At 49.6% G+C, this 13,422-nt stretch overlaps 1 protein-coding gene across 2 annotated transcripts in view; it reads right to left on the bottom strand.

Annotated features, from left to right (window-relative positions):
• Positions 1-9,294, bottom strand: part of GRID2 (glutamate ionotropic receptor delta type subunit 2) — a 2,834,743-nt gene extending 2,825,449 nt beyond the window's left edge. The window contains exon 1 of one of the 2 annotated variants that reach the window (XM_069238009.1): positions 8,277-9,294. In XM_069238009.1, the coding sequence (XP_069094110.1) occupies positions 8,277-8,367 (91 nt within the window). In that variant the 5' untranslated portion in view covers positions 8,368-9,294. The remainder of the gene's footprint in view (positions 1-8,276) is intronic. The other variant, XM_069238018.1, reaches the window with a different exon arrangement.
• Between the last annotated feature and the right edge of the window lie 4,128 nt (positions 9,295-13,422).

Here is a 13,422-nt window from a genome sequence, read left to right as displayed (position 1 = left end):
TTTTGAACAAAATTTTGCTTTATTGCTTTTTGTCCTCAACCGCACAATCTGAGGAACGAAGTGCTGTCTGGAGATAGAGAGATAATTGAATTCACACTGTTGTGCCATTATCATACTGATAGCACTGTGATCCAGACATCTTGGTGATAGGTCTTGGAATCTTTCCATACATTAAAGAAGACCGAACAAGAGATTCTTATCACAGAATTAAATGTTGTAATTGACATGCATGGGTTCACATGAACGATGGAATAATAAAACATACTGCCTCGTGCGCTACACCTAGGAGTGAATAAATCTATTGCATCATGCGCCGTTTATCACATCGTGTTTACAGACCTATCAGGGTTACTGCAAAGTGCACTGCACCATTAGTACAGACATGGGGGTGTTCTCGATCACACTAAATCCAGGAAGGACATGTTCAGATTTAGATCTCATCAGAAAAACAGGATTGCTCCAAACACCCTGCATCTAGACAACAGTCCTCTAATAAAATCTCTGCCAAATGAAGTCAAAAATAAGCACTGTGTTTCAAAAAAGGCCCTGCCAAAATATATATAAAATATTTTTTGTTTCTGTAGTAGGAGGTTAGTAGCTCGTTGACCTCTCCCAGGTAAAGTTTCAGGTGCCATTGTTACAAGCAGAAGCCTAAAAGACGTCTGCGTGTCCTGCCAAGTCATGGTGTGTCTGTTAAAAGAAGTAGGTTGCCAACTCTCCCTTAGAATTGTGGGCTCAGGAGACGCAGATCTAGGAATCCAAATTAGTTTGAAGCGTTTCTTTTTGGCCTATTGAATTTGTGCTGATGCAAATGATCTGTTAATATCGTGTATTGATAAGCAAATTAACAATGTTTATTTATAGGTTAAACAGAGGACACATTTTATGTGCTTCACGACCTGTTTCCTTCTCGGTCAAAATGAGATACTCTGTGATACACGAAAACCACCCTCGCCTGGCTCCCTTTCCCTCTCCCGCCTGTATAGTGTTTTCTTAGAGTGTGATTTCCATTGAAGGTCCCACAGTGGATTAGCCTGTGTCCACACATGGCCTCTACATATCACTGAGAAAGGCCCATCAAAACAAAATATAACTAGTTGTCTTGTTATTCGGTGCGTGTAGGTCATGTTTTGGTCTGCCAGTTTGGGACAGACCACTTCCTTAGGTGCTGGGGGAGCAGAATTCAGAGTCACGGTTCACAATCAATGCACGACATAAATAAAAAATATGAAATTCTTCTCATTAGGGCTTGCAAGCAATATTCCAGTGTTTGAACAATCATTACAATCGCATTTTAGTATCTCTTTTTGAGGTACTTTGCCTTTGAACAAGGGGAGCTGGCGCTTCTAGAAAGTCGTAGAATGCACAGTCGCCACTCGAATGAACACTATTCACTGTGAGGTACATCCTGCCCCGTGCTTCCATGTTACCATGCAACGCCGTCGCTCCCTCATAGGCCAGAGGCTAAAACGTGCATCCAGTGCCGTGCAGTCTCTCTCAGGTGCACGTCTTCCCAGCTCGACCCGCTGCACAATCCAGCACGCGGTGAACCCAGCAGCTGTGGTCCACAGACCCGCCAATAAAGCCGGCCTTGTTCAATGATCACGCAGCCGAGGAACGGCAACTGCTAAAGAGATGCTAAAACGCGATGCGACCCAATCTATATCTGATATGAGGCGCGCATAAACTGTGCAGTTGACTGGAAATGGCGCCTAATCCCTGCTTAATTAAAGCACTTGCCTAAACTCCTGTTGTGTTTAGGGAGTAACGAGTGTGGGAGGACTGATGTATTGAAGAAAATAGCAGCCAGCGTGGCTAATCTCAAAGACTTTGGAGCTTTGGAGCTACATAAATCAGAGCGACTTTTTGAATAGCCTCATAAAACACAGCGCCATTGGCATTCAGCGCACGGAGCGCGGGCTCTTCCTACAGCATACAGATCATTAGGAAACTTCTAAGCAATCAAGTAATGCGAGTCTGATGAAATTATTCAATCAATGCACGGGCTGGGGGAGCAGCGGACCCGAGGAGCGTGTCTGTTTGATGGGTCCCAGAACCCTGCTTCTGGCGGGAAAGTAAGGAAGCCAGTGCATAGGGTTCACGTGAGCATTCCTGCGGGAGGCGCCCGGCTTTTTCCTGCTCAGGGCCTCCTCGCGCTCACACGCTACGATAGTGGTCGTGTCTAATGTTTAAACGCGGGGACCATCTGAGTATCTGTACACACATACTGTGACAGGAATATACAAACGCTGTAACACACCTTTGAACATAGAAGCTCAACACACACTTGCCGACAAGAACATGGCCAGGTACAACGTGTAGACATAGATGCAAAGATACACACAACCCTCACACCCACCCTTAGGCACGCATGCACACACACAGGCATGGACATACCCGGTCATAGGGAAACACAACAAAACACGGACACGCTCTCTCCCACATCACGAGAAAAAAGACACGAAAGCACCATGACTTCCACTCCAGCTGTTTCACATCAACATCACACATAAACCGGCATATACAACCCCTCTGATACACACACTCGCACAGCCACGCAGAAACACCGGTATCTCTCTATCTCTCTATCTATCTATTAGTTTGACACACAGTCAATACACGGTCAATGCATCATGACTCATTCTTTTTGACTTTCCTACACAGATAAACAAACACCAACACACGTTCATTCATCCTCTCATTACCTAACTGACACAGAGGCGCCATCTATCTTTCTCAAACATGCACATAAACATGCATGCAGACCAATACACAGAAATCCCGACACGCCCAGACCGACGCATCCATGATTTCATATTTCAGCACCGCCAGTCGCACGTTATCAGTGGACAGCACCGAGTGGATCCGTGTGCAGATGTCTGCAAAGCCAATCATAGCTCGAAATTAAATGTCCATGATCCGCTGAATAAATTAAATCTATACTCCAATTAAGGGTGCTCACTCCCAGCGCATCGGTCCCCGGGTGCACCTTTAATTGTGCGTTTATGGCGCAGTGGTCTCATAAAGTCTCACTCGATCTGCGCCGGCAGTTGGGGCGGGGGCACCTTGCAAATAGATCAAGTGGGCTAGAACTCGAAACGGGCGAATCTGTTAGCAGCCACGCTTTCCCGCCAATTCATGCCACCGTACACGGGAAAGCTACACCACCTTGGTGGGCATCCCCTTGCAGCCCTCCTGCCCCCCACCCCCCTCATGCGCAGGTACTGTGGTCGCTGCTACTTCGCTGTGTGCAGTCGCTCTGCAGACGTCCTAACGCCCCCCCACACACACACACACACACACACCTCCCCCGCCCCTGTGCACATGCAGTGAGTGCACAGCTACGGCGCCATGTGCATTCATTCTGCTACCACACAAACTCTTTCCTTGCACATATACTGTGAGCACTTCCACAGCACTGTGTGCATTCACCCTGCAGACACCCCGCCCTTTATTCGTACACGTGTATTGTGGGCGATGATACAGCGCCTTGCGCATCGATTCTAAACACCTCCTGTCTGTTTCCCGGCAATTGTATTGAGTGCAGAGCCACAGCAATACCCACAATACGTGGGCACTGAGAGTATGGGGTACATACCCCATACGCTCAGTGCCAATGTATTGTGGGTATTGCTGCAGCGCTCTTGGCATGTCCCTACTCCCTCTCTGTGCACATGTATAGTGGGGATCGCTGCAGCGCTCTGTGCATGCCCCTACTTCCTCTCTGTGCACATGTATAGTGGGGATCGCTGCAGCGCTCTGTGCATGCCCCTACTCCCTCTCTGTGCACATGTATAGTGGGGATCGCTGCAGCGCTCTGTGCATGCCCCTACTTCCTCTCTGTGCACATGTATAGTGGGGATCGCTGCAGCGCTCTGTGCATGCCCCTACTCCCTCTCTGTGCACATGTATAGTGGATTGCTGCAGCGCTCTGCGCATTCATGCTGCATGCCCGAATCTCTCTCTTCACACATAAATTGGCGGTTGTGTGACAACACTGTGTGCATTCACTCAGCACACCTGTGCCCTTCCCATACATTTGCAATGTGGATACGACTAAAGCGCTGCGTGGAGCTACGGTGTACGCCATTCCCAAAGCGCATATACTATGCACACTCCTACTGCCCTTGGTGCATTCACCCCTCAGATCTCTCGCCCCCCTCGTGCACATGTACAGCACGTGGTTCCCACCGAGTTAAGATTGTGCAAGCTCCTCATCGAAGCCGAGGCCCAGCATAGTTAATGTTGCAGTAATTTGGCACACAGCTTGGCTCAACTCGGCCAAGGGTAAGCCATACAGCGATTTAGGACAAAATGGGTATTTACGCCCTCGTTCTTTTACGTGCATATCTGCTCTGGTGACCTGCACCACTTAGTAGGCGTGTGGGGCGGCTGAGAAGGCACCTAGTTAAAAGAACGAAGGCTTCTGTGCTTCAGGCCTCTCGCTAAATGGAGGAGCACCCTTCTTCCACGCCAGGTTCGTGTACACTGGGTGAGAAACGAACTGCCAATCGCAAATCGCTGCGCCAATTATTTAGGTCGCGTAAATGTACGTGGATAGGTAAAGGAGAGGACGAATAGCAAGGAAGAGGAAAGAGTCATTATGTTCTTGCCTTTTTATCCTTTCCCTTGCATATTTTCGAAAAAAGTGTAATTGAATCCACTTTTGTAGTACACCAATTATAAATGATTTAGAGCAACATACACCAATTATCAGTGTGCCATTTCCACTGCAAAAACACGTGTTAATCCCCTTGTTAAGAGGGGTTTGGTTGCCTTTTAAACTTAATTAACAGCCGGAAATGCAAGAAACACGTTTGTGACTTCTGCCCCAACTGGAATTTTCAGAGACGCGGCGTAGGCAAGGCCCATGTGAATAATGTATTAACCACGTATTGATGAAGAGTGTTCAGTTCTTCGCGTTTCAACAAAAAAAGAGGAGATTAAATAGATGGAACTCCCAGTGCCAAAAAACTGAAATTCATGAAAAGACGGGGTAATATATCCAGGAGATATTCTTCTTACCTGGAACACTAAACGTGACAAAACGCAAACGGCAATCTATTGTGTTCACAGAGGTAAATCACAGAGGTACATCGCATTCACTCCCCATGCCCTAACCGATATCTCAGCCATTCGAACATCTGCAGTTTAATATGCAGGGAGATGTTCCCTTCCAGGAGAGGCTGACTCTGTCTTCCATCCTTGAGACAAGCATACGAGAGACACGCTGAGTTAAGTGACTGCCGCTCTAATTCGGGCTCCATTTGACAGATTGTGATGTGTGTCAGTGCCACTACTGATTAGTATGTGACGTCCGCGGTGCTTCCTCTCCAGAGTGTACTTCGGGTGTCCTCCATACACTCCTCCTTTAGTGAGGTCCCTGCGGCCTCGTGAGGTGCCTTTTCGTGACCTGTGGCAGAAAGCGTGAAACTGGGCTCACGTGGGCAGAGGGAGTCACGCTCTGTACCACGCGCGCCTGCGCGCTGTCAGGGACGCCGCGAAGCCTGGCTCTAAGCACCGCGCGGTGCAGTGCCACGGCAGATCAACTAGCAGACGTGTGGAAAATATCGAACAAGGTGTAATGGTGCGTTCAAAAGAGCATGAATAACCGGAAGGGAGGGGGTGGGGATCCTCAAATCTCTAATTGTTGCTGCGGCTCTTTGGCCATACATCTGCTGCCAGTGCGCCTACACATATAATAGGGGAAGTGTTCCGTGCAATCCTGTTAACCAATGCTAACCCGAACGCTTCGGAACCAGGGAGTCGAGCTTATGCTGCCAGCAGATTGGCTGTTTTCAGAAAGGAAACAGAGGCAGAATACAACTTTTGTGGTGTGATATAATGACATCGGAGTCATAAAATAAGAAGTGCACTTAAAAAGTGTACAGTGCACGTATTAACCCTAAATTCAGAGCCTGGATTGACGTGGCAGTCATGGATGGCCGAGAGTTCGGATAAGACTGGGCCCAGTGTTCGGGGAACCTGATGTTATTAACGAGGCCTGCCCAGCGTCTTGGGTTCACAACAAACAGACTGCTTCTTTAAGTCATGTCTGCCTGGGCTCAGTGCGAACTCCTAACAGCCCCGGCCCGTCTCGCTGTCTGACCAACAGCTCTCTGTTCAGACCCTGTAACTAGGGCAGACCCTGTGCAAACAATGCTCACTTGGTCCAGAAGCAGAAGCGATTGGCCCTTCCGCCTTTCCCCCTTGCCTCCTTCGGTGTAGGCCTGGTTTAAACACGTGCCGAGGCTGATTTTGGTTTTCAGGACAGCGTGTCCAGGGGGTGGATGAATCATTGAATTCAATGGGACACGAGTGAGTCAGGCAACCGTTAAGGGAGTTTGTGTGCAGTTGTTCTCGAGGGGGTGCTGCTTTCGTGATCTTAACAGTCCAGTAATCACAGCACTCAAGTTCAGTGAAACCGGATGTGCTTCAAAATCCCTGCATCCCTCGCACCTTCTCGTTCGAATGTGTATGTGTGTGCAGTGCTTGAAATGGAAAAATAGAAGTGCAGGTACTCTGTACCAGAGTACCTTGTTTCTGAGAAGTGCCGGTACTCTCTAATTAAAAGTATTAGGTTTTTCCAAAGAAGTGCAGGTGCTCTTCCTTCCAAAATGAAAACGTGTCGGTACTCAGTACCGGCCCATTTAACGCACTGTGTATGTGTGTATGTATGTTCGTGTGTGTTCTCAGATATCACGCGAGAGGAAGAGAAAGGTCACGCACTCCACTTCTCCTCTTATGGGGGTCAAACTGAAACGCAACTTTGCAAGTCCCCTGAGTCCGAAAGATGGACTAGATGGACATTCTGAGTGCATCTTTATTTGTGCATGTTTGTGCTTCTGTGTACATTTGTGTTTATATGTGTGCATTCGTGGGTTTGTGTTTGTCTATCTGTGAGTTTGTGACAAGCAACTTGAGTACATGCCCATCATAGAGGAACACTGCAGCACGAGAGCCCCAGCGCCCACTATCTGCAATTAATCGGTCGCTGGGCCCAATCACCACCCTCGCCATTCCTGTGGTTGGACAACATCACAGTCACACTCCTGAGGAGAAGACTGAGGTACTGTTTTTTTGGGACGTGTAGGGCTGAGCTGGTCACCCGTGAGCGAGGGGCTGTGGGACGGCATCTCATGCTCCCTGTCATTTCTTGTGTAGACGTCACTGGTAAGTGGTGGAGACGTATGGCAGCCTCTCCAAGTGAGGGCCCCAGGCTGCATAACAGAAGACCCGAACGCAACCCACCCCCTCCCCTTGTCACCCACCCCGGAAGTGCCCACTAGGAAGCCACGTGCAGTCACTGCAAATGCGCACGTCACGTCCAACCCAAGAAAGGGGGTCATAAAGTAGGCAGTAATACTCGGAAGCCAGATTTGGAGGAACCGGAAGGACAGACACACGGGGTGCAGAGTTTCATTGATGCAGGGTGGGGTGGAGCGAGGTTTGTGGGTTAGTGAGAGGGGACACCAGATAGACATAGGCCTAGTGGTAGCTACCGAACCTCGTTCATTTCTGTTTTCACACACAAAAAACGTGTGCAGTCATCGCTAGCAAGGGAAGAGGATCAACAGGCGGACAAACAGAAGAAATTGCAAGCGGCGAGAACCACCTTGTTCACCAGGAAATTAAACAGCAAGTGGCATTTCTTTCAAAGCAGGCCATGCAACCCTGCGCTCGCCACCTCCTGCTGCTAAACTGAGCGCTCGCGGCTGAAGTGGATCACTGCCCCCAGGAGTGGTGATTCCAAAGAGCGCAAAGCAGCGAGGCGGGCGGGTCAAGTTCAGCGCGGGGTCTGTGCCAGCGAGATCAACGGGAAGCGCAAGCGGGGCACGAAGGGGGGAGAGTCAACAGTGAATACTAGCGAGATAGAGGAGGAGGCACTGGGGCAGGAATGGGGCAGAGGGAAAGATGGTTGGGAAGAAGGGAGGTAGGAAGGGGAAGAGGCACAGAGGCAGCACGGAGCGTCGGCAGTAAGTAACATGAGGTGAGGGGAGGGTGCATAGAGGCAGCAGACATCGAAGGAAGGGACAAGCAATGGCCAAGGCACAAAGACCCCGGAGAGGGATAGGGGTAGGTAGGAACACGAGGGAGGAGCAGAGAACACGGGAGAAGGGGTAGGGGTAGAAGAGGGCAGAGGCATTGTTAAAACTAGAGAGGCATTACAAGTGGGTGCAGAGGTAACTGTCCAAACACAGCAGTAGTACGGCCCACTCCGAAGGCCGTACAGACAGCAGCAGTAGTGCCCTCTCCGGAGGACACAACCCCCTTACCTATGTGGATGATGGAGTCTGCCATCGCCGCCTCCCAGCAGGGCACGGTCCAGAGGATGCAGAGCGCGGACACCAGCCGGGACAGTGCCATGCTCCAGGCTCTCCGTTTTCCACGTGTGGGGGGGGGGGGGGGCGCAAAAGAAGAGGCGGGGGCGGCAGTGCTTCCTTCCGCGCGTGGTTCTATTAATCCCCAGGGGATGCGCTGGCGGGTGGCAGCGGAGGGGGCGTGCTGTCTCCACGGGCACCGAGCTCTTCACTTCGGGGGGATTCTCTGCACAAGGAGGAGTGGGGGCGAGAGCCGCTGCCTGTGAGGGGTGGTGGGGGTCGCCTTCTCCGGGCCCAGCGCCTGAATTCCCCGTCAGATAGTGCCTTCCACCTGCTGTCCCCCGGCGCTCAGGCGACAGCCCCCAGTCCAGCCTCCGCCGCCCGGTGACATGGGCCCCCCTGCTCCTCGGCCCCGTTCTCCGCCAGCTCAGATTAAAGCGAGCCTCGTTCGATTCAAAACCAGTAAAATGAAATGAAGGAAGATAAAAACACCATTCCAAAAAGACAAAGGTCTAAATCCGGTGCAGAAAGCAAAATTAGGTATTCCAGATCGAGCCAACGCAATCCACTGAGAGCCTGAAAAAGTGAACTTGTCCTTAATGCAGATAGTGGTGCAGAACAATCTGTGTATGTGAGCACCGGGCTTCTCCGTCCGCCAGTGGTGAGGTGTAGAGGGGTCGCGGGGTGGGGGCTGCGCACAGAGCACGGTTTGTGCCGCCCTCGGCTCAGCAGGTGGTGCGCTGAGGCGGTGTTCTGTGGTGAGACGGAGCTGTGTGGCGAGGTGGCAGCCGTGCCTGGGGCGAGAGATGCGTCCACACTGCAGGATGCTGCTCTGCCTGCTGCTGCTGGGGCGCAGGCAGCCAGAGAGAGCTTGACAGCTCCAGCTAGAGCCAACACGCTGCCTACAAATGCATCACCTAGCGGAGGAGAGAGAGAAAGAACGGATAGCAGACAAGAGGCTCATCAGAGCGAGCCGGGGAGAGAGGCAGGACTCCTCCTTTACACAGCCACCCCTCCTCTCCCTCTGCAACACGAGGGGACACCGGCAGCCTCTGCTGGCCCCTGCAGCCGGGAGAAAGGAAGTTGCCCGCTGGTGGCAGTGGAATCGCGGAGTGTCAAATTAAATACACTTTTTCGCAGAGTCATCCGCGAAGAATAGCTATATCCTGTGTGAATCGGGCGGGTGTAACAGCCACTTTTTCCTGGTACCTGTGCTTAGAGGGACACACTCAGCTGGACTTTTTGTAGCCTCTTGCTTCAGCATGAGCACACCCCAGAAGGAGCCATGTTCACTCTCGGACCGTGCCGCGAGGAACACTTCCGGTGCCAGGGAAGACATCAAAACAATCAACAGTAGTGTGTCTGTGGTCCTCAGTGACAGGACCGGCTTCAGCGCTGGTGGCGCCCAGTGCGACAGTCTTTTTCGCCCCGTCTCATTGAACTCCTTCTCCACGAATTCCCTCACTACTACCCTTTAACAGTGCCCCTCGATTCTCTATATCCGCCCTCCGACAGGCATTTCATTTTTATAGCGCACTTTGTCCTGTGAATTTCATGGTACCTGTTCTTTTCAGTGAGCGCATTAAGCTTCTGCGCTACTTTTCATGGGTCAAAACTGCCACTGGACAAAACATGATCTATCACCACCAGAAACATTAATCACCAGAGTTATCTAGAATATTTTTTTTTACCTGAAAACTGCTGGAGTCACAAGGAACTCGCCTAGCACGTGCTTTCAATACATGCGCTATTTATAAACGCAGCTTCTCACACCAAAGTCAGAGTGAGGTGCGGATGCACTGGTCGCGCCGCCTTGAACCGGCCCTGCTCAGTGGTTGAAGTGGGTGGGATCTAATAGGAAACACTTTCCTGCTCTTTCTTAATTTTACACAAACAGGTCCCATACTTCTTGTTGCCTCAGTCCCGAATTTTCTGACCCCACCCCTTTTCACTCATCATAGTTCCCATACTTCTTTATGGCACTTCAACCTCTGGTGTTGCAAATCTGGCCACACTGGAGTGAGTCGATCGACAACGTGGTCACAGGTCACACAATCAGTCTCCCAGAGCCACGAAGCATATTTTACGTATTTTTTCTGCGGTGACGCTGTCTAGCCTCCAGCTTTTAAAGTGGATTAAAAATCGGGGCATTATTATGGCAGAATAAAGAATGTGGCAAGTTTAGAACAGTGGAGGTACCTAGTAAACTCTCAACCATGGAATGTGGAGGTCCGAACTTTAAGCCCACACCTTGTGTGATCACATTGTGCAATCTTGCACAAATTATTTCTTGATGACGTTGATCTCCAAACTAAATGGACTGGCAACAATAATTGATACATTCAAAAATAGCATTACGTGTTATGTGAAACAAAAGGGTCTCACCACACAACATGGTAGAGATTTCCAAAGGGAAGGCCTCCCATGGCCTAAGTAGCTTATATGTTTCAGTGGGAAAATCAGCTACTGTTAAAACAGAGATACAAAAAAAGTGATGCAAGGAGCGCTTGAATGAAAAACAGTCACTGGTATTTACACAGTGTTTTCTGCTCACTATGCAACTAAAGACAGACCAACCAAACTCCCAATAAACAGTTCATCCATAGCCCCTATCATTGGGACCACAACCACCCCAGACTTTTTACAGCCTTATTGGACCTCATCACTGAGATGTAGTAGAACTCCTGTGTAGACTCACAGTGAGCAATGAGGTCCTCATACTTAAGGCGTCTCACAAAGAAACAAAATAAATTGTTCAGCGTGAGGTGTAAGCACACAGGTGGGGGACCGCAGCGAGACTGGTCATATTTTAACCAGACATACAATTACTCAACTTTCATATACAAAATTATACAAGAAAGACCCAATGCAAGCCGGTTTCTTGCGTTAGAGAATATAACATTCTCCGGCCGTATTTATTACAATTCACAAACACAACAAATGTTTTGTTTTCCACATAAATACAACAATAAGTATAATACAACATAGTGGTTGCATGGTCATATCTAATACATAGAATCTTCTATCAAATATTCCATAACTAATACATGAATACATTAAATTTCATATCAAAATTAAGGAGTCATGATTGACCACCCTCAGGCCCTTGTGGTGCTGACTGATTCAATTGACTTGACTTAATTGACTTGGACCCAGAGCAAGACTCTGCCGGTCTCTCCATAAGTTGTCTTTACCAAGGCGAACTCACTTGTCCCCTCAAGACAGAGGGAGCTTGGGCCAGCATAACAGCTGTACCCCCAAACAACCATGCCTGAGCTACCCAAAACAGGGATTCCCCCTGGCACCCATTGGGAGGTGGTCCTTGGCCAACTGGGCCATACCTTGGTCCCTATACCTGGCCACCATCCCCAGTATCCCCAGGGCCGTGTGATGGAGTACCCCGGCTGGCTATGGACAAATCGCGGTAGCGGGCGTCCCCAGCCTTCCAGTAGTGACCGCAGTACCCCTGCCCCGGATTGAGCCAAATGCTTAAACAATCCAATTCATCCTGAACTCCCCTGCACATATTCTTGATGCAAAGGTTGTCTAGCTGTTCTTAGTGTCCAAACATGACTCCTCCTCTGCCAGCAGGCCTGGATGGTTTCCCGACCAACCAGGCCTCCCCCATACTCTGGGATGACCGGAGACCATGCAAATGGTGGAGTGCTGTAGCACCCCGTCTGTGATCTCCTGGGCAAGCTGACGTACCCCATTCTGACAAAGACCTCCCTTCACATTCCAGTAGAAGAAAAGTTCCGCTTTTCGGCCTGTCTGTTAACCTGGTTCTGGGCAGAAGGTGACTTCGCCTGCTACTGGCAGTATGACCGAGGATCCATGCACAGGCGGTAGCCATGTGACCTAAAGATCAGATTTCAAAGGAGATAAAATAAATATCAGTAGACATCCGAGACAGTGTGAGCCAATTGTAGTTACATCATTTTAGGTCTCATGAGGCCCTTTTTCACTCAGGCCTTCCGGGTGAAGCTCTGTTTTCCCAAGCATGAGGGGATGACCCCCTCCCACACCTTACAGGGAGTGAGCTTAGTGAGTGCTAATAACGATGATTTGGTAATTACTATACCACGGTCCAAGACAGACCAGGCAGGAAGGGGCGAACAGTTAATACTGGGGAGGGCTGATGACTTCAGTGGTTGCCCAGTACGTGCAGTTAACAAGTACTTGCAGATTTGTCCCCATGTTACTTTCACCTCTTTATTGGTCCATGCATCTGGGGTCCCACTTACTAGGTATCAGTTTTCCCAAGTATTGCAGAAGGCCTTACGGGCAATTGGCATGCATGGCAAATTTAGTTCCCATTCCTTTAGGATAGGGGCAGCAACATCAGCAGCGGGGGCAGGGCTCAATATCGAGACGGTAAAAGGGATTGGGAGGTGGAAGTCAGATTGCTATAAACGCTATGTACGCCTCCATATAATCTAGAACACCTTTTGACACACGTCAATGACCTCATGCGTAACAGGTTTTCCTTTCTGTTCTCAGGTGTCTCTAGGCACTGGCTCGTGGGGAACTAGCAACTATCGAGCCACTCATAAGTAGCTCTCCTATGTGTTGTCCAGCATATCAAAAACTAGTGCATGTTTAAAATGACTCATGTGCACTTACACTCATGTGGCCAATACCAAGATTCCTAAAATATTCCTCAGTTCCGGATGATTTTCAGCAACATAAGTAGTCTTTAGTACAAGTGTGGCAATGTTTTAGTTGATAATGTCAGTAGGTGTGGGGATGACCCTACTTAATACTAGCTAGGCCAGGCATGTGCAATGAGAATAGACCTTTCAGTAACCCAGATCACATGTGGATGAGATGATGTCCGAAACACCTTTATAACACACTGACAAGCCTGGTGAGAAATTCACACAGCATCTGACTAATCTCCAGAGCGCTCATTCACATCTCCTCATGAATACTCACCCACGGGCAGAATTCACCCAGACGTCCAGAAGTTGCATGCTGTATGTCAAAAGTATAGAGACACAATATGTGCACAAAACTGATACTCTTAGAGCGACGTTACTCAAAGTACGGCCCGCGGGCCGCCAGCGGCCCCACCTTGGCGGCCTGCGGAGACGCACAACAA

This window comes from Pleurodeles waltl, chromosome 1_2 (genome assembly GCF_031143425.1).
Source record: "Pleurodeles waltl isolate 20211129_DDA chromosome 1_2, aPleWal1.hap1.20221129, whole genome shotgun sequence".
Classification (NCBI taxonomy): Eukaryota; Metazoa; Chordata; class Amphibia; order Caudata; family Salamandridae; genus Pleurodeles; species Pleurodeles waltl.
The sequence above is the reverse complement of the archived record's forward strand: the minus strand, read 5'-3'. Positions and strand labels throughout refer to the sequence as shown.